At 37.1% G+C, this 18621-nt stretch overlaps 1 protein-coding gene and 1 non-coding gene across 2 annotated transcripts; one reads left to right on the top strand and one right to left on the bottom strand.

The window, feature by feature from the left end:
- Positions 1–5807: 5807 nt before the first annotated feature.
- On the top strand, positions 5808–7366 carry LOC111888741 (F-box/kelch-repeat protein At3g23880). The gene has a single exon (XM_023884855.3). It carries the CDS (start codon positions 5931–5933, stop codon positions 7068–7070), a length of 1140 nt encoding a protein of 379 aa, XP_023740623.1. The 5' UTR covers positions 5808–5930; the 3' UTR covers positions 7071–7366.
- An 8594-nt stretch (positions 7367–15960) lies between these two features.
- LOC111888763 (small nucleolar RNA R71) lies at positions 15961–16067 on the bottom strand. Its single transcript, XR_002849311.1, has one exon. It is a non-coding gene; the product is annotated as a small nucleolar RNA R71 (small nucleolar RNA).
- Positions 16068–18621: the final 2554 nt, after the last annotated feature.

Raw genomic sequence — 18621 nt, 5'->3', positions numbered from 1 at the left:
TAATTATTTTGTATTTATTTTTAATCTTTAATTCCGGCATTATCCGAAGGGGAGTCAGCAGTCCGATCCGAGGTACGCCCCGCGTACTCCGAAGAGTGTCGACACTTCGGATGACGCATGCAGTGACGACTTCGGAGACCAGTACGCCCCGCGTACTCCGAGGCTCCAGCCTCCTATAAACAGGATGCGAGGGCAGCCGACCCAATTGCCAATTTTCTCTCTTCTCTCTCTCGTTTTGCATCGTTTTGTGTGCCAGAAATATCCCGAAGCCCTGGTATTGTTCCCGAGCCCCGAGGCAAGTCCCGAGATCCCGAAGATCCCGAGAAGTGCAGTTCCCGAGCCGAAGCTCTGCCCGCGAGAAGTTCGATTTTTGTAGAGATCTTCCAGATCTGCTAAGGATTACTACTTCTGCAAGCCGTAGTGTTGTCCAATCATCTTCTGATCAAGTGAATGTATACTACCTTTCATAAACACGATAATAATACAAGTATGGTTCGAGTGTATTAAGTATATTGTTGTTTATAGGTGTGAGTGTGTAGTTACTTTCTTCTAACGCATAATTATGAAGTATTTTATACGGAATACGTATTATGTGTATAATTTAGTGGTTATGTGTGTGAATGTGTATTCACTTTCTTCTAACTCATAGTTATGATTTATTCTCTATGAGATATGTGTTATGTGTGTTTGTGCCTCATCTGTTTTGTGAAATATGTGTTGATTAAAGCATGCTATACAGGTTTTTAAACTATGTATACAAATTGTATAATTTTTATCTACTAATATATTGGGTAGAACATGGGTAGATAGTTGGTATGTAATAAACAGATGAGAGGCCTCGTTGTTGTTTGATCTAGTCATCTAGCACAGTTTAGATGACGACCACATACTTTTCTAGATAGTCTTGTGGAAACATTAGCAGGTTCGCCACCTGTAGGTGTTAATGAACTTGGGTGTTCATTCGCTGCACTCCATCCCCTCATGGTTGCCTTATTTGACTTATATTGCTGAGGTACCCCCGAAGCATGTGTTGTCGCCCCGATGAAATATTCTTAGACTAGGTCCCTTATGTTAGTTGTCTTAGGGACATAAAGTGAGAATAACGGGAATGGGTAATCGGGTTATTGTTGGTTGGTGAAAATTAAATATGATTATTTATTGTGGGTTGAAAACCCTATATGCTCACCAGGCTCCCAAGCCTGACCCACTCAGTTTTAATTGTATTACAGGAAGTGGCGCAATGGCATGTGATGGATGAACCATCAAGTTGTTTTGTTTACAAGTCTGCATATGTTTATATTTGTTGAATGACTTGTAATGTATTCGTTTATGCTTATTGGTCTGTATCGGAACATGACACCCCGAGTTTTGATTATAATGAAAATACATTTCTTTTATGAAATACTTTGGTAAACATTGTTTTATCATGTTTTGTTTTTGGGAACAAATTCCGCAACTCTTTCAAATCAAAAGGATTTACTCTGAAAATATTTTAAAAGCATAAATGAAAATCGGTCTTTTATGGCCGAGATTTTTGGGGATGTCACAAATAATCTCAAAGAGAAGTCTCTATAGAGAAGAAAAATGCAAGAAAACTTGATATTTTTGAAAGAACATTGAACAAAATGTAAGTAAATGGGTTTTACCTTAAAGATCAACTTCAAATGCTGAATATTCTTGAGTAAAATGAGGTGTATTTGCTGGAAATTTCGTGGGTTTTGGAGCTAATTCATAGAGGTGAAGAGTAGGGGTTTTGAGAGAAGAAAATAGAGAAAAGAGAGATTCTATCTCTCTAGATAACTCATCTTTCTCGTCATCTCTTTTGGATTGTACTCCACCAAAATCGCCCATCAAATTACTTCGATGCTTATGAATGCATGAATAATTGACTTTAAAAATCTCTCCCATAGATTTGGCTTCTATGTTCATCAGTGTTTGAGAGAATTTTTTAGAGAGAGAAAAAGAAAGGTGGAGTGAATGAATGAGTAAAATGATTAGCGTTAGGGTAGAGATGTGAACATGATTTTGAGGAGATAAGGGGTATTTTACAGCATATTTTTATTTATTTATATAATTTATAATGTTTGGGGGGTTATGTTTATAAAATATAAAACCTTGTATAATATTTTATGACATTTTGGCTCTTATGCTCATAAGTAAGCTAATGTTTATAAATTATTGTCCATAATATAATTTAGGTCTCATAAAATATGTAAATAATTAAAGATGTTATATGTAATATAAAATTTTAGGGATTTTTAAATATTATAAAACTTGCATTTATTTTTATAAAATTTTGACAGTTGTTATAAAGTTTGGGCATTTTGGAATATCATAATGGATGTAGAATATCTTGGATTTTTTTGAACAAATAAAATTTATTAACACCATAATGAATTGAGTTTAAAATTTTAATAAAAATCAAATTTATCAAAATAAAATAATTAAATTTTGTAGAAAGTTACATAGTTTGATTGAAATCAAATTATTGGAATTCTATGTAGTGGTTCCGAGATTCAAGTGAAATTGAAGTACTAACTATACTAGTCATAGTTTCAACTTTGACTTAAGTTCCTACGAGACCTGAAACTAATTTATACTACTACGTCAAGTGCATGATGTGTCTACTTGATTCATGCAAATATGTCCATGTAAAAGAATGACTCGAATATGGATAGCCATTACAGTTAAGTAGTCATATAATTGACATACCAATGTGAAATCTGAGTACACTATCCTTCGATTCTACATGTTTCCAAGTTTCTTGTAGGTTATAACTTAGCTTCTAGTTACCAAGTCTAGTATGTTTCTTGCCTATATGTGCAACTAAGTTTATTCAAATCTAGAACTGTCTAGAATTTTGACGGTTGTCACATTTGAGGTTGTCAAGAATGATTACGGTTGGTTTGATTTTGAAGTAGTTGTTGGAACATTGTTTCCAATATGGTCACCAATTGTCTCAACTCCTTAATTACCAATGTATTGGTATCCCTACTATTTCCATGATCAACACTTCCTTCCATTAAACAAGGCAAAATCCTTGCTATGCTACCACTTGCACGAAACAACAACTACTTAAGAACACCAATCTGTTCTGTAAAGGAACGCAGGAATCCACCAGGTATAGGGATAATTCTGATTTATTGAATGAACTTCCAAAAAATAAGTCATAGAAAAAAAAACGCCGTTTAAACTCTAATGATCTGTATACCAGATCCTAAATTAAGAAAAAGAAATGATAACTCCTAAAAGGACTACATAATATCAAAATTCAAAAAGAAACTTTCAAACACCTAAAACGATCATCCTTATCTTTAGCTACTGAGTACTCCTTTTTCGGTCCAAACTTTCTTCAAATTCATGGGCAACTCGTTCTTCATCAGTGTGTGTGTTAGGGGGGGGGGGGGGGGGGTTGTATGCAATTCAGATAATGTTTATTAAATTTTTTGGAAAATATAAAAAAATGTAATAAATCAAATAAAAAGGGTATAAAAGTCATTAGGGACCACAAACACACAAATATCAGTTCTAATTTTAAATAAGTAAAAGAATTTAACAAATGAAAAAATGAAACGGTAACTAAATCTAAATTTTTTTTAGTTTGAGAGAGAACCAAATCCACACTAAAAGTAAGCCAAATGGACCAAATCTACAAAGACCATATCCAAAAAAATAATAAACCTCATGGACCACTTTTGCAATTTTGTCTAAAATTAATAGCATTCTAAAGACAAAAATGCAAAAATGGTCCCTATGGTTTTTCATTTTATGTGACTAATGTCCAAACCTCTAAAACGTTGTATATTTGGTTATTTTCAACAAGTTTTGTTGTGGTTTTAGTCTCTCTTTCGTTAACTTTAATATGTTGGCTGTTAGCTTTTTTAAAATGATTGTTTTACCCTCATTGACCATTTCAGCAAAAAAAACTACAAGGACCATATCTACATATCTTCATTTTAATTTTCTTGAATTATTATTTATTAATAAATGTTATTTTTAATATATTTAATATTTATGTATTAATAAATATTGTTTTCTAAGATTATTAATTTCTTTTAATTAAACTTTTTATGGATGTGTAAGCATCGACACCGTCTAGGAATTGAGGATTCCTTCATTCTTAAGGCTAATCTGCTTTCTTAGGTGTAATTATTTCAATTGAGTCCTTGATTTTGATTAAGAAGGTGTGTTGTGGGCTTCCTCAACCTTCATACTACCTATGAGGAATTGTAGCATATCATGCTTCATGATTGCTATAACAAATTTAGGATGAATGATAAGCTTAGGTGTAATTATTTCAATTGAGTCATTGATTTTGATTAAGAAGGTGTGTTGTGGGCTTCCTCAACCTTCATACTACCTATGAGGAATTGTAGCATATCATGCTTCATGATTGCTATAAAAAATTTAGGATGAATGATAAGCTTCATATTGAATCCTAATGATAAACACACAAATGTTCATTGTGTTGAATTACCTTGGTTGACCAGTTGTCTCCTATATTTGAGCATCTCACCATCTTGCTTAATTGCAAGCTTTTTAATTATTCAAGTATTTTAGTTTTCAAGAAATCACAAAACCCCCTTTTTAGTTTAATTGTAGTTAGTCTGTTTTATTACACTCATTCTATTGGATTGCATTGGTAACTTAATACAACCATTTTCCCGAGGATCGATACCCCTTTTTACCATTATATTAGGTTTTATTTGCAAGCAAAGAATGTGATTTTCTTGGTGTACTTGACATCCTACTAGAGGTGGACAACACCACCACCATCACCCGATCACTACCACCACTTTTAATGTTTATAGGATTTTGTTTTGCATTATGTGTGATATGGAGGATTCGAGCAGAGTGTGAAGAGGTTTTTGCAAGTGGTCACCAATGATGTTAGGTGGAAAAAGTTAGTAGAATTTATGTCAGACCTTCGATGAAGGTGTTTGGTGGTAATCACGACGATTTTCGTTGATGAGAGGCAAAACTCTTACATATTTCGACAATTTTTTTATTGGAACTAATAAAATTAAAAGAATTACTATTTTTCAATAAAAATCAATTAATAATATAATAAATAATATTTATTATATAAAGAAAATAATAAATTAAAAGTAACATTCCAATAAAAGAGAATCAATCCATAAAAAAAGAATTAAAAAAATTAACTAAAAGAAATTACTAATCTAATAAAGTAATATTTATTAGGATAAAAATATTATAAATAAAAAAACAATATATATTAATATATAATAATCCAATAAAGAAGAATTACTCCAATACAAACAATTAAATAAAATAAATTAATAATCCAATATAATAATATTAATTAATATATAAATATTATATATTAAAAATAATATTTATTCGTATATAATAATCCAATTAAAATATTTGATAACAAAAAAATTAAAAAATTTAATTAAAAGAAATTAATAATCTAATAAAACAATATTTATTAATATATAATAGTATGTATTAAAAATAACATTTATGAATATATAATAATTCAATGAAAATAAAAAGAAGATATGTAGAAATAGTAATTATAGTTTGGTTGCATAAAATGTCTCTAAGATAAAAATAATAATTTTAAAAAAATTAACAGCCAAACTTTAAAAGTTAATCGAAAATAACCGCAACAAAACTTGTTGAATATGATCAAATCTACAATTTTTCAAATGTTTAGACCCTAACCAAATAAAATGAGAAATTATAAGGACCATTTATGAAATTTTGTCAATTCTAAAAGTCAAGCCGACAAGATTTGTGGCTAATTCATAAGAAAGTCCCTTGTTGAAATTTCTAATACCCAAGCTGCATATTTATCAAGAAAGCTCCCTTTATTGAAGTATTCAATAACCAAACTCCCCAAATCTCCTGTTTATATTACCTCTCCTGTCAAATACCGTTTACCACCGGCACCTAAAATCAAAATGTCATACGAACTACCTTTCCATATCCAAGGAGAAATCATGATGCGGCTTCCTGTCAAATCACTGATTCAGTTCAGATCCGTCTCAAAAGCATGGAAGTCTTTGATCGACAGCTCAGAGTTTGTTGCTGCTCAGAGCGTCCTCGATACTCAGCCACATCATCTGTTTGTATGGTATAAAGATCCGAGAGGAGAAATAAAATACGTTTCTTTTCTCGATGACGACTCTTTCCCTCAACAGAGGTTTGTTCCTACTCTTCCTCTGTCCGTTAAACTTCCAAGAATAGTTGGTAGTTCTCATGGCTTGTTGTGTTTGGATGGTTATCATTGGGATCCGGAGACTTCTGAAATCAACTTTAAAAAGAGGTTGGCTGTTGTTTGTAATCCTTCTATCAGAAAATCTATTGCTTTTGTTGTACCTGATATCTTGTATGCACGCCAAGAAATCGTTCTTGCTTTTGGTGTTTGTCCTGTTACTATCGATCCTAAGATCATCCAGATCACACAACTTCCTTCATGGATGGATAAGAAAACCGAAATTAGCAACCTTTGGAAAGTTGAGGTTTATTCCTTTAGATCGGGGAAATGGAAAAGTCTTTCTACGAATCTCCCAAGTAATTCAATACGAATTAGACAACCCCAGGTAGTTATCGATAAGTTTATCTATTGGTGTTCTTCGTGTATTGATAGTGGATTACGTACTCATAATCTGATTATGTCATTTGATATGACTGATGAGAGTTTCAAAGTGGTAGATCTCCCCGAATGTTTAGCTAGCCACCCTTTTGCACGGTTGTCTATTTCTAAACTAGGGGAATCTTTAGTCATGCTTCAATACAATATAAACACAGAGGAACAAGTTTGGTGTGATGTATGGATAATGGTGAATGGTGCTCAAGTATCGTTTACAAAGCTATACACAATTAAGGGTCAACGTGGGTCAATAAAGGCGGTGGGTTTTAGGAAGAGTGGAGGACCGATAATGGAAGTGGATGATTATCTTTCTGAGCCGACTCAACTTGTTGTTTATGAGCCCAACTCAGGGCATTGCGATGATCCGATTAGAGGATATTCATTCAACGTGAATTCTTACATGGAAACACTACTCATGTTTGGTCGATCTGATTGTAGCAGTTACTAACATAAAGTGGAAGAAGAAACGTTAAAAGTATACGCATTGAAAAAGGCAAGAATTAATACACCATTTATGTCAAATAGTATTCCCCAAGTTTGTTGAATTTATTAAAAAGTTAAATGCAGCATATATAATTTGATGTTGTGTTTATTTAATGCATGTAAAATTAAGGAAGTTGAATCTCACATTCTTATGAACATTGTGCGGTAATATCTTGTTGACAGTATATTGTATGTGTTGTAAACCTGAATTCCTCAACAGGTTGTCTTAATGGGTCAAGGCTTGGATCCTTGGTTCAAGTACATTTGTTTTGCAACTATTCTTTTGCTTGATTTTGCACTACAAGATGATATGTTAACTTATGAGGGTGACTCCAAATTGGTAACATGGTGCTCTTTTAGTTGGATTTTTTGCAGTAACATATATTTGTATTTTTTTTTGGTGTTCTTTATTCGCCAGTCTATATATGGAATCTATAAAGAATGACTTATATGTGTTACTAATCACATTTAATAGTGATTTTGGTTGTAATGTAAATATTGGACTAAAGTGTTATTAGTCTAACTTTTACACATTTCTTTTCATATCGTTCTCATTCGGTTAAAATATTCCTAATATATAGAATACAACAAAACTAGTTAAATGAAGAAAAAATAAAATAGAAAGGGAGCATGAAATAGAAATATGTTAATCGTTTTGACAACCAACTAGCCAATATATCTAGACCTGACAATTTCTGTATTCGTGTCATGAAAACGTGTCAACCACGAATTTGACACGATACGATTACACGATAAGAAATAAGCTTTATCTCAATATTTAAGATGTATTCGTGTCGTGTCGTATCTCTCACAGATTAATGTCTTTGTGTCTGAAATTGCGAGGTCCAAATATATGTATTGTTTTCTTTTCTTTATTGATCTTACAAACATTAAACATATTCAAAGTTTACTCATGTTATAAACAAAATGACATAAATGGCCATTTAGTTGTCTTTTGAGTAATTTTTAAAATGGTTGGTCCTTTAGGATTAAAATGGGAGGAGTCCTTATGACTAACACCTGCTATTAGAAACACCCTTTTCTAATGTTTCTTAATGATTCAACTAAATTAAATCCTGTTTTTCGAAATCTTAGTTGCAAGTTAATTTATGTAATGAATTGATTCTATAGCCGATCTGAATAAATTGTAGAACTTTTGCATTGTATGATGACATTATATCTATCTTGTTAGTAATTTGTGTACAAATTCTCTTAAATTACAAGTATAACGTGTTGGATTTAACTTTTGTGGTTTGAAAAAAGTTCTAGTAGTTTAGAATTGGATCAATTTCATGCATTTTTTTTATCCTAAAGTTATAAGAAATTGTGGTTTTAATATGTTACACCAAATGTAACATCCTATTTCCCGTATGTATCTTTTTAATTACCTATATGTTTTTGGGTCTTGGACAAACTGGACATTTATTGAGAATTGGCCTTGTTTTGGTCCAGTGAACGCAATGCACTCTATAAAGAGAGCGACGCGCCCAAGCCCATGGGTTGCTTGAGTTTTTAGGGTTTTTGAGCTATTTAAAGGCACTCAAGTCCTTAGGGGTGGATCGTTCTAAGCCACCATCAACCGTAGATAGTGTTTTCAAGATCTCTAGCCTCTCTTCCATTTTGAGCTTAGAATTATCTCGAGAGCTTATCTTGACCCCTTGTGTGGTTCAAGCTTAAAGAACAAGGTCCATTTTGGTTCATAGAAGTGAAGAGCCATTATAGACCTAGAAAGCTTGAATATCTCCTAGACTTTTGAGAGTATAAATATATATTGAGTTACATGATATAGTGAGATAACTCACCTTGACAATGAATCGAAAGATTGCAGCTATCTTGGAGATTCTACTGGGTATCCGACTGACGTGTAACGCGCTGAACGAGTATAAACCTAAAATACTTTAACCTATTAATTTCTATGACTATCTGGTAATATAGGTTAGACTTATTACTAATCTTAATGAACATTGATAGCAGTATTAAATAAAGATCAACCAGGCCGGACAGTTGTGAGACAGGTCCATTTCAATATATTGCCTTTTTGAAATACAACAACCAAGCCAATTTGATAATTCTAGACACCTCTCTCATAAGTAGATCAATTAACATTATAACTTGAATCACTGATAAATCCTATATATATATATATATATATATATATATATATATATATATATATATATATATATATAAAACAAAGAATATGAATATAAATATATGTTACACTAGAAGCATAGCTTAACTTAAAGGGATTTTCTAACAGAAGTCCGAAAATTGGACTGGTAGAACTCCAGCCTGATAGCTACTAATGTCGAGCACTCAGCGACCTCAAGGCTTCTTCCAGATACTTAAAACTATGGGAAAACTAGGCAAAATGGAGAGAAAATCAAGAGAGAAAGTGTGTGGAATGATTAAGGCATGAGACATCAATTTATTGTTGGTGTGCACGCCGCGCAGGACAGATGCATGTCACTCCTCTTGTCGGGGCTGGTGACATGGCTTCAAGCAACTGATGACACATGATAAAGATCAGTAGGGCCGATTCAATGTGTCATTGCGTGCGACACATTTTTTCTCCGTGCGCGCCTATGCATACGGATTTTCCATTTCATCCAAAAATCATATATTTTCATTTGAGTGTTAGCATATATGTATATTTAGTGTATATTAGCCCACATGTATAGTCTCTTTGTGGTGCTGTCTATCGGCCCAAATGGCCATGTACGTTTGTATATATATTTCCCTCTACACATCTCTATGAAATGAAGCAGATTATTGGAGACATTCTGATTATTATGGTATCAGAGCTGTAACATTCGGATTCCCAGGTACATTATTTATTCATTTATTTTGGAGATTTTGGAGGGTCTCGGCGAGTTGATACTTAGACTCGCCGAGTAGGGTCGCGAATTCTATCCGGATTGATGACCGGACTTGGCGAGTCGACTAGTGGACTCGGCGAGTCCGCGCTGTTTAATGAAACCCTAATTCCCAGGGTTTGACACTTATTTAAAGGGACTTATAGCCACCATTTGCGGCTACCAGAACCCTGAGTGAAACCCTAAGCGATCTAGAGCGTTTGTGAGGAAGAAGAGGCCATTTTTGATCCTTGTGTAGGTGTTTTTGCAAGAAGAAGGTGACCAAGGAAAGAGGGAACTGAATAGGGTGCTATTCTACGGATTTCAGAGCCTAGGGACTTCATATTGTGGTACATATTCGATCCTTCTTCAGTTTTGGTGTTAATCCTTGAGAGTTAGGGTTTCTAGCCCCTTTAGAGTATGAATTGTGGAGCAATTGGTCCCTTCTTGTGTTGAGGCTTCGGATCTGCATCCAAAGAGGTCCAGAGACCTTAAATCCTTGATCTTTATTGGGTGTCATTAAGAGATATGAGCTTAAGGTGACATATTGAGGCCATTTCTTCAAATAGAGCCATTAGGTCTTTGCATGGTCATCAACATCTAAACTTTACGTGTTTATTTTGCTCAAGGGGGGTCAGATCTATGGGTTATAGGAACATATCTGACCTCAGGAGGTCATTTCTATTGAGCATGGCATGAACTTGCTGAGTCCCAAGAACAGACTCGACGAGTAAGGTTGGGGTTTCCCGTGAATCATTCAGTTGGTAAATTGTCGAGTTGGGGGAATGACTCGGTGAGTTAGAGGGAAATAGAGCCGGAAGAGTATTGCAGAAAGATCTGCACTTCCCTTTTGCAACATGGGAGGGAGGTGGCCTCCTTCCTAAAAAAAAGCGGACTGGAGTTCAAGACGGAACTCGTCGAGTTCATAATGGGACTCGACGAGTTGAGTCGGGGTGGCCCCGTGATTCACGCCAGGTGTAACTCGTCGAACAAGGGAAAGGCTCGACGTGCCAAGCGAGACTAGAGAGATAGTGGACACGTGTAGACTCGCCGAGTCACCCAAGTGCACTCGACGAGTCGGGTCAAAGTTTGACCGTTGACTTTTATTGACTTTTAGGGTTTGGTCAACAATGGGGTCTTTGATTCAAGAGAGGGGGAAAAATGGTCTTTTACCCTTCTGAGGGTGCAAAGAGAGGGTTGAGTCTAGTCTCGAGAGTTATATTTATGAGAGTATTTAATTTATGTGATTAGGCGGAGGCTAGATCATATTTCTACCTAGTCAGAGACTTACCGAGACATCCGAGGTGAGTCTTCTCACTATACTTTACCTAGAGTGGTAACAGAGTTATATGACAGTGTATTTTAGAGTTATGTGCCAGTGTATTTGTATGCTATTTATGTGTTGAGATTTATTGTGATATGTGATATGCATGATTCAAAGTTATCAGAGTTAGGACTAGTGGGTCCATAGAGTTTGGACCTTTGAGTCCATAGAGTTAGGGCCGGAGGGCCCACAGAGAGTTGGGACTGGAGGGTCCCACTTAGACACACTGACCAGAGGGTCAGCAGAGTTATAGCCTTGAGTGGCTAATATGTGTTATAGTGGTATTTTGGGGAATTCACTAAGCATTTATGCTGACAGTGTTATGTGTTATGTGTTTCAGGTACCAGTGATGATCGTGGGAAGGTGCCGACATGATCTGTACACACACCCGCGGAGTTTATTATGATTTAATCTTGGGATTTATAATGAGATAATGTTGATACATTGTTTTCTTGAATGTGATTATGAATGAAATTATATGGTTTTAAAAAGTGAAAAATTGTTTTAATTTTTACGGTGTTACAAGTTGGTATCAGAGCCTTGGTTTGAGGAATTCGGATGCATCTTCAGGCGTATCTGAACTCAAACAGAGGATTTAAGAAAATTTTTGATAATAAAACAATTTTTCAAAGAGTAAAAAGAGTTTTGAGACAAACAGAGCAGAGCCGTGTGTACGATCAGCCAACGTCCGAACGGTGATTTCCCAAAATACCCTTGCAATAAGTGTTATGAGATATATTATGCTCTGATATATGATGAGTTATGTTAATGCATGCTAGAGTAGACTAGGTATTCTTATTAGGACTAGAGTGGCCTGATATATGATGCGTTAGTCTAGGAGTTTTGCTGCTAGAGATGCTTGAGATTGGTTAGATAGCAGCGAGGAGCTTATGAGAGGTCTGCTAGTGAGTAGCATATGATTAGAGAGAGTAGAGTACTTGGGATTTGGGACTCTATGAGGAGGACTTGGGATGAATGCTGATACGGTGTGGACGGTAGTATTGGGCCCGTACTACTGAAGACACTGGGTCAGTGTGTAGTCCAAGTAAGAATCCTTAGAGTACTGAGGAACAAGTAGGGTGGAGTTATCGAGTGTGATTATACTCGAGCGGGTCCCTAATATTCTTATGTTGTATTTCAGAGGGAGATCATGGCTGGGACACGCCATACACCAGAGAACAGCGGTACGAGTGATGCGGAGATCCGTAGGGTTATCCATGAGGAGGTGGCTGCGACCATCAGGGCTGAGATATCAGAGATGTTCGGGTCTATGAAGACCACACTGATAGAGATATTTAACGAGAGATACGCTGCTCTTTCTGAGGCTGCTGTTGCTGTGGCCACTGCAGCTATAGCTGCGACTAGGCCGCAGGGTGGTGATGCGTTGTTGTTTCGGGAGTTCAGCAACACAAAACCACCGGAGTTTGATGGGACCCAAGAACCGATTGCAGCGATGAGGTGGATATAAGACATAGAGGGGTGTTTCTTTACTTTCTCATCTCCAGAGCATTTGAGGGTCCGGTTTGCGTTGAACCAGCTTCGCTTGGGAGCGAAGGACTGGTGGAAGTTTGTGACGGCACACTATACGCCTGCTGAGCTTACTGCAGTGACCTGGGAAAGGTTCATTGCTATGTTCCGAGATGAGTACATTCCAAGTGGAGAGAGAGCGATTGGCATAGGATTTTCTCACCCTCAAGCAGGGTACCGAGTTTGTTACAGGGATTACTCGGATGTTCCATGAGAGGGCAATGTTCTGCCCAGAGGACGTGTCCTCCGAGCAGGCACGTATGAGCCAATATCTTAGTGTGTTGAGGAGGGATATACGAGAGTTCGTGGCGAACTCAACGTACCGGACATTTGCTGAGCTTCAGGAAAATGCCCGGAATATGGAGATAGAGCTGGAGACCTAGGCTAGGGAGGAGGCTGAGTCTCAGGGGAGGGATCGGCGACCGACACAGTCTCAGCCGACAGCGAAGCGGGCCAAGCCCGCTGATTCGAGATTTGGGAGCTAAATGGGCCGCACTTGTGGCAAGTGTGGCTAGAGCCATGATAGGGTGTGCAGAGCAGGGTCTTCCTAAAAATGTGGCAAGGAGGGGCATATGGCCAAGGATTGCCCCAAGGGGTTTGTAGTATGTTTTCACTGCAACCAGACCGGACACCGGAAGGCAGAGTGTCCACAGTTGCGAGGCACATCATAGGGACCATCTCAGGGATCTGCCCCTGTTGTAGTGAGAGCTACAGACAGTCAGCCCGCAAAGGCCGAGGTATCGAAGGCACGAGGGAGAGCCTTGCAGTTGACCGCGGAAGAGGTTCGCACAGCGCCCGATGTCGTGGTTGGTATGTGTTCTTTCTTGTATTTATTTTTTATGTTGAGATATTGTGCTTATATTATGATATGCATAGGTACTTTTCTTGTGAGTTCTGTACCTGCCTAAGTGTTATTTGACTCGAGTGCGAGTTGGTCTTTTGTATCTTTGGCTTTTAGCCAGCACATCAGTATTAGTCAAGAGGCGTTGAGTCGACCTCTGAGAGTTTCCATAGCTGATGAGAGAGCGGTGCATATTTAGTTCTTATTAAGTATAGATTTTTTTTTATCATTTATTAGCTAATTTATTGCATTTCATGGACAAAAGGTACTTAAAAGTGTTTGAATTATGTTTTCAGTCCAAAAGTGAAGCTCGGAAGCAAAAGGAAGTAGGAGAAGCGGTCAGGAGGTCGGGAATTGAACAAAGAAGAAAACCACCAAAAACAACACCTACTCGGCGAGTAGGTTCGTCTAGTCGGCGAGTCTGAACGAATATTCAAGAAGAACCCTAGAGAACGAAGATACAACCTAAAATACAATTCCGAAGGAGATTTGAGGCAAATTTCATCATTCTACTTAATCTTTTGTTTTCCATTATGGCTAGACAATTAGAATTCGTTCATTTGCTGTTATTTACTTCAATCATGAGCTAAAACTCTTAAACTTCTATTTGGGGATACAAAATTGAGACTATGGTTTGATTATTGGTAGGATTAATTCAATGTTGGTGATTTTTGTTAGGTTTAGCTTGCTAAAGAACCTTGTGTGTGAATGATAATTAATTTTCTGTTAATAGGAAGGTAATTAAATAGTATGAACATCTTTTAATTATCAACCTCATATGTTTATGTGACCACTTTATCATATGTCTAGGAGCTTGGGTGATGACCATCAACAAGAAGTTAACTAAAGGACCAAATTAGTTAACTATTGCAAGTCTAAATTAACCCGAATAATTAATCTAGTGAATTTAATTAAATTAGACAACTGATCACTGTTTGAGTTAGTTTATTCACTAAGGATTAGTGTAGTGAACACGAATCTAATCACTTGAATCGGTAACCAACAAAAGAGTTAATCCATTGCACTATTACCATAAAATCAACCATATGATCAATTGAGTTGAACTAAACAGAAGTTCCTTCCCATTATTGAATCTAGTTAATACTTTGCTTTTCTAGCTTTTAGATTTAGTGATAGTTAGTAAGTTTGTAGTCTTGTAAAACTAGAGAAAAACCCTACTTAATAATTAATTTAGATAGAATTAGTTTTAGTTTTAATTTACCGTTCACTGTGTTCGATACCCTACTTATTTAGCTATACCACAATTGATAGGTCCACTACCTTTGTGTGTTTATTTAATAATTAAAAGTAGGTTTAAAACTAACTTGATTTCACACACATCAAGTTTTTGGCGCCGTTGCCAAGGAACGGTTCTAAATTAGCATTAAATTCTATTTTTATCAATCCTTTGTGTGAGATTTATCTTACACAAAGTTAATTTTTAGGTAAAATAGTAATTAGTATAAGTTCTAATAAAAAATCCGTTTTTAAAAGTAATTAAATTTTTCTCTGTTTTTGCCTTCAACTCGCCGAGTGCACTCATGCCGACTCGGCGAGTACATCGCTGTTACAGTTCTATTTTTTATTTATTTTTTGTTCTTTTTACACATTTTCTTTTTGTTTTGTTTACAACTGTTTCATGACCCGAGGATCTGATACACCTCTGGTCCCTCCTCTAGAAGACCCGGAATCCGCACTAAGGAGGAGCAAAGGAAAAGCCGTTGGAGAATCCGTTTCTTCAAAGAATTCGCCACTAAAGAACCTAAAGTCCATTTTCAGCAAGAAGAGGAGCACCAAATCAAGAACATCCAACTCCTCTTTGACAATCGAAGACCCACTTAAAGAAGAAACTGAGTACGAGACCGAGGAAGAAGAAGAACCCACATACGAGCACGGATCCGATTTTGAAGATGATTTAGCTATCACTATGGCTAATATCGATGAAGTCCCCATGGGGGAATGGAAGAAGAGGATGCACGATGACACTGGCCCGGGACTTGTGTAGCCCGCAATTCCTGCTACCGCTACTTTCGAGCTAAAGGGTCATATTCTCGCTCAACTCAAGGAGATTCCTTTTTATGGAAAAGACCATGAAGACGCCTACAAGCACTTGGATGAAGTAAATGATGTGGCTGATTACTTCAATGTAACAAATGTGCCATGCGAGACCCAGCTACTTCGTATGCTTCCAGTCACATTCAAGGGAGCTGCAAAGGATTGGCTCAAGTCACTTCCTCCCGGATCGGTCACCACATGCGCCAAGATGAAAGAGTTCATAGACCACTTTTGCCCGCCTTCCAAAATAGCTAAGTTGAAGAAAGCCATTGCCAACTTCGAGCAACAACCTGGGGAGTCTCTTTATGAAGCTTGGGAAAGGTACAAAGTTCTTCTTAGAAATTGCCCACACCATGACCTCAATAGCCAACAAGAGGTCTCCGTTTTCTATGATGGAGTCAATGTCAGCACAAGGCAATTGATCGATTCACAAGGCCCGCTCACGAAGAAGGCACCCCCGGTAATCAAGGAGTTAATTAAAGAATTCTCTAAGCATTCTAGAGAATACCACAACCCAAGAAATGAAGTAAGTCGGGGGGTAGTGAATTCGGAAAATGATGGCATGGCGGCGATGATGGCTAAGCTCGATAGTCTAGATAGAAGGATGACCAAAATGGATCAAACAATCCATGCTATTCGAGTTGGATGCGAGAACTGTAGAGGGCCTCATCTCACGAAGGATTGTGACTTGGATGAAAATGGAAACAAGTAAGCTCAAGTGTTCTACTCAAGCGGCGATCGATACGACGAGAATTGGCGGAAACCGAAAAAGGAATGGCTCCCGTATGAAGAATACAAGAAGGCTAAGGAGGAGAAATACAAGCAGAATGAAAGGGGATTTTATCAAAAGGAAGAACCGGCAATGGAAAAGAAAGCCGATTTAGAAGAAATGTTCACTAGATTCATAGCCGCGTCCGAAAAAAGGCATAATGATCATGATGCTGCAATACAAGAGACCAGAAATATGCTAAGGAATCAGCATGCATCAATTCTGAACATTGAGAAGCAGCTAGGACAACTTGCACAGCAAGTGAACGAGAGAAGACTGGGTCAACTTCCAAGTAACACCAAAAATAATCCGAGAATGGAGAATCTGAATGCTGTGACCTCGAGCTATGGAGAAATTTTCACCCCTGCACAGAGGATCTCCAAGATGAATACCGAAAAGGCAGAAGAGTCGGCTCCAGTTAAACCCGGCCAGAATCGCTGAGTCCTTCTAATGGACTCGACGAGTCCATGCGCTGATGACAAAACTGATATTCCCTCAAAGCCATACAATCCCCCTTTGCCATTCCCAATCAGAGCCATGACTGGTGAAAAGGTTAAAGCATATAAAGCCTTCTTGGTGCATGTTCGAGCCCTTCAAGTCAACGTTCCATTTGTGGAAACAATGCTTCGAAAACCCAAGTACTTTAACTTGCTGAAGGGTCTTTTTGCTGCTAGAAAAGATTTAGCTGTAGTCGCGGAGATAGTATTAAATGAGCTACCAGAAAAGAAGGGTGATGTAGGAAGCATCATAATTCCTTGCCAATTTGGAAATGTACTTGTAACTCAAGCGTTGACAGATTCGGGTGCAAGTATCAACTTAATGCCCTTCTCTTTCTTCAAGAAGCTAAATTTACTGGAGCCAAGACCAGTTAACATGAAGATCCATTTGGCGGACAAGACGACTATTCATCCAAGAGTCGTTTGTGAAGATCTTATCATTAAGGTCGACAAGTTTATTTTTCCCGTGGAGTTTGTGGTACTTGATATGGAAGAAGACCCCGAAATTCCAATAATTTTGGGGAGATTATGTTTGAACACCGCATGTGCATTGATTGATGTATGTGAGTCCACACTAAAATTAAGGGTAGGAGACGAGTCAGCGGTGTTTAAGGCTTTAACAGAGATCAAGCAAGAAGAAGAAGGAAAAGAAGAGATCTCATTCATTGATTTGGATGATGAGATACTACAAAAAGAACTTCCACTTTTACAAGAAGAAGATCCAAGTAAGTTGTTGCTACCCTCTGGAGGTAATGAAGACTTTGACAAAAACTTGGAGGAGATAGAGAAGCTGCTGAAAGGAACCGACTTGGAAAACACAGTGGGAAGTGTGGAATACGATCCGACTCGTTGAGTCGCTTTCCCAGACTCGACGAGTCCAGTCAAAATTACCAGCAACTTAGACGATTTTGATCTGCTTGTTACCAGCTCCCTGCATGTTCTGGACATGAAGATTTTTCCTCAATATTTAGAAGAACAAGCAGCAAAAGGAGAAGTGGATGGTGAATTTCAACATGTTCATGTAGCATGCCTTGATACGATTATGCAAGAAGAAGAATATGTTCCACTTGAAGATGAGGCAAGCTTTAGAGAAGAGGAAAAGGCAAGGGATACGAGAGATGAGGCTGATCAACCATTCATTACCAAACCTAGAGTATGAGTTTTCACCAAATATGAAGTAATTAAGTTTAAGGAAAACGAAGTGCAAGAGAAGGTGCAAAGCAATGGGGTGAAGAAGAAAAAGATGAAGAAAAGAGAATTTCATGTAGCTGAGGATGATGCTATAAGGAAGAAGAGAAAAGAATTAAGACGGGCTTAAAAAAAATGATTCACGCTTACAAAACAAAGTACAAACCGCAAAAGCTGAGGCGCGCATTCCCGATGCAGGAAAATGAAGAAACGTAGATGGGAAGGAGTCCAGCTAACGACTCCTTAAAAAGAAGTGCTTGGCGGGAGGCAATCCGTTATTAGAGTTTGCTTTCTTTCATTATTTTTTTTTGGTTTTAGTTTGATTTTTCGTTTTTAGGATTTTAATCTTGCAAATCATCAGACATGACTGCTGGAGAGTGCGTATGGACTAAGTGTGGGGTGGAATGAATTTTCTTTTCTAAATGAATGGAAAAATTATATAATTTTTGAATTGTTTGCA

The sequence above is a fragment of the Lactuca sativa genome, chromosome 2 (genome assembly GCF_002870075.4).
Source record: "Lactuca sativa cultivar Salinas chromosome 2, Lsat_Salinas_v11, whole genome shotgun sequence".
In the NCBI taxonomy this organism is placed as follows: domain Eukaryota; kingdom Viridiplantae; phylum Streptophyta; class Magnoliopsida; order Asterales; family Asteraceae; genus Lactuca; species Lactuca sativa.
The sequence above is the reverse complement of the archived record's forward strand: the minus strand, read 5'-3'. Positions and strand labels throughout refer to the sequence as shown.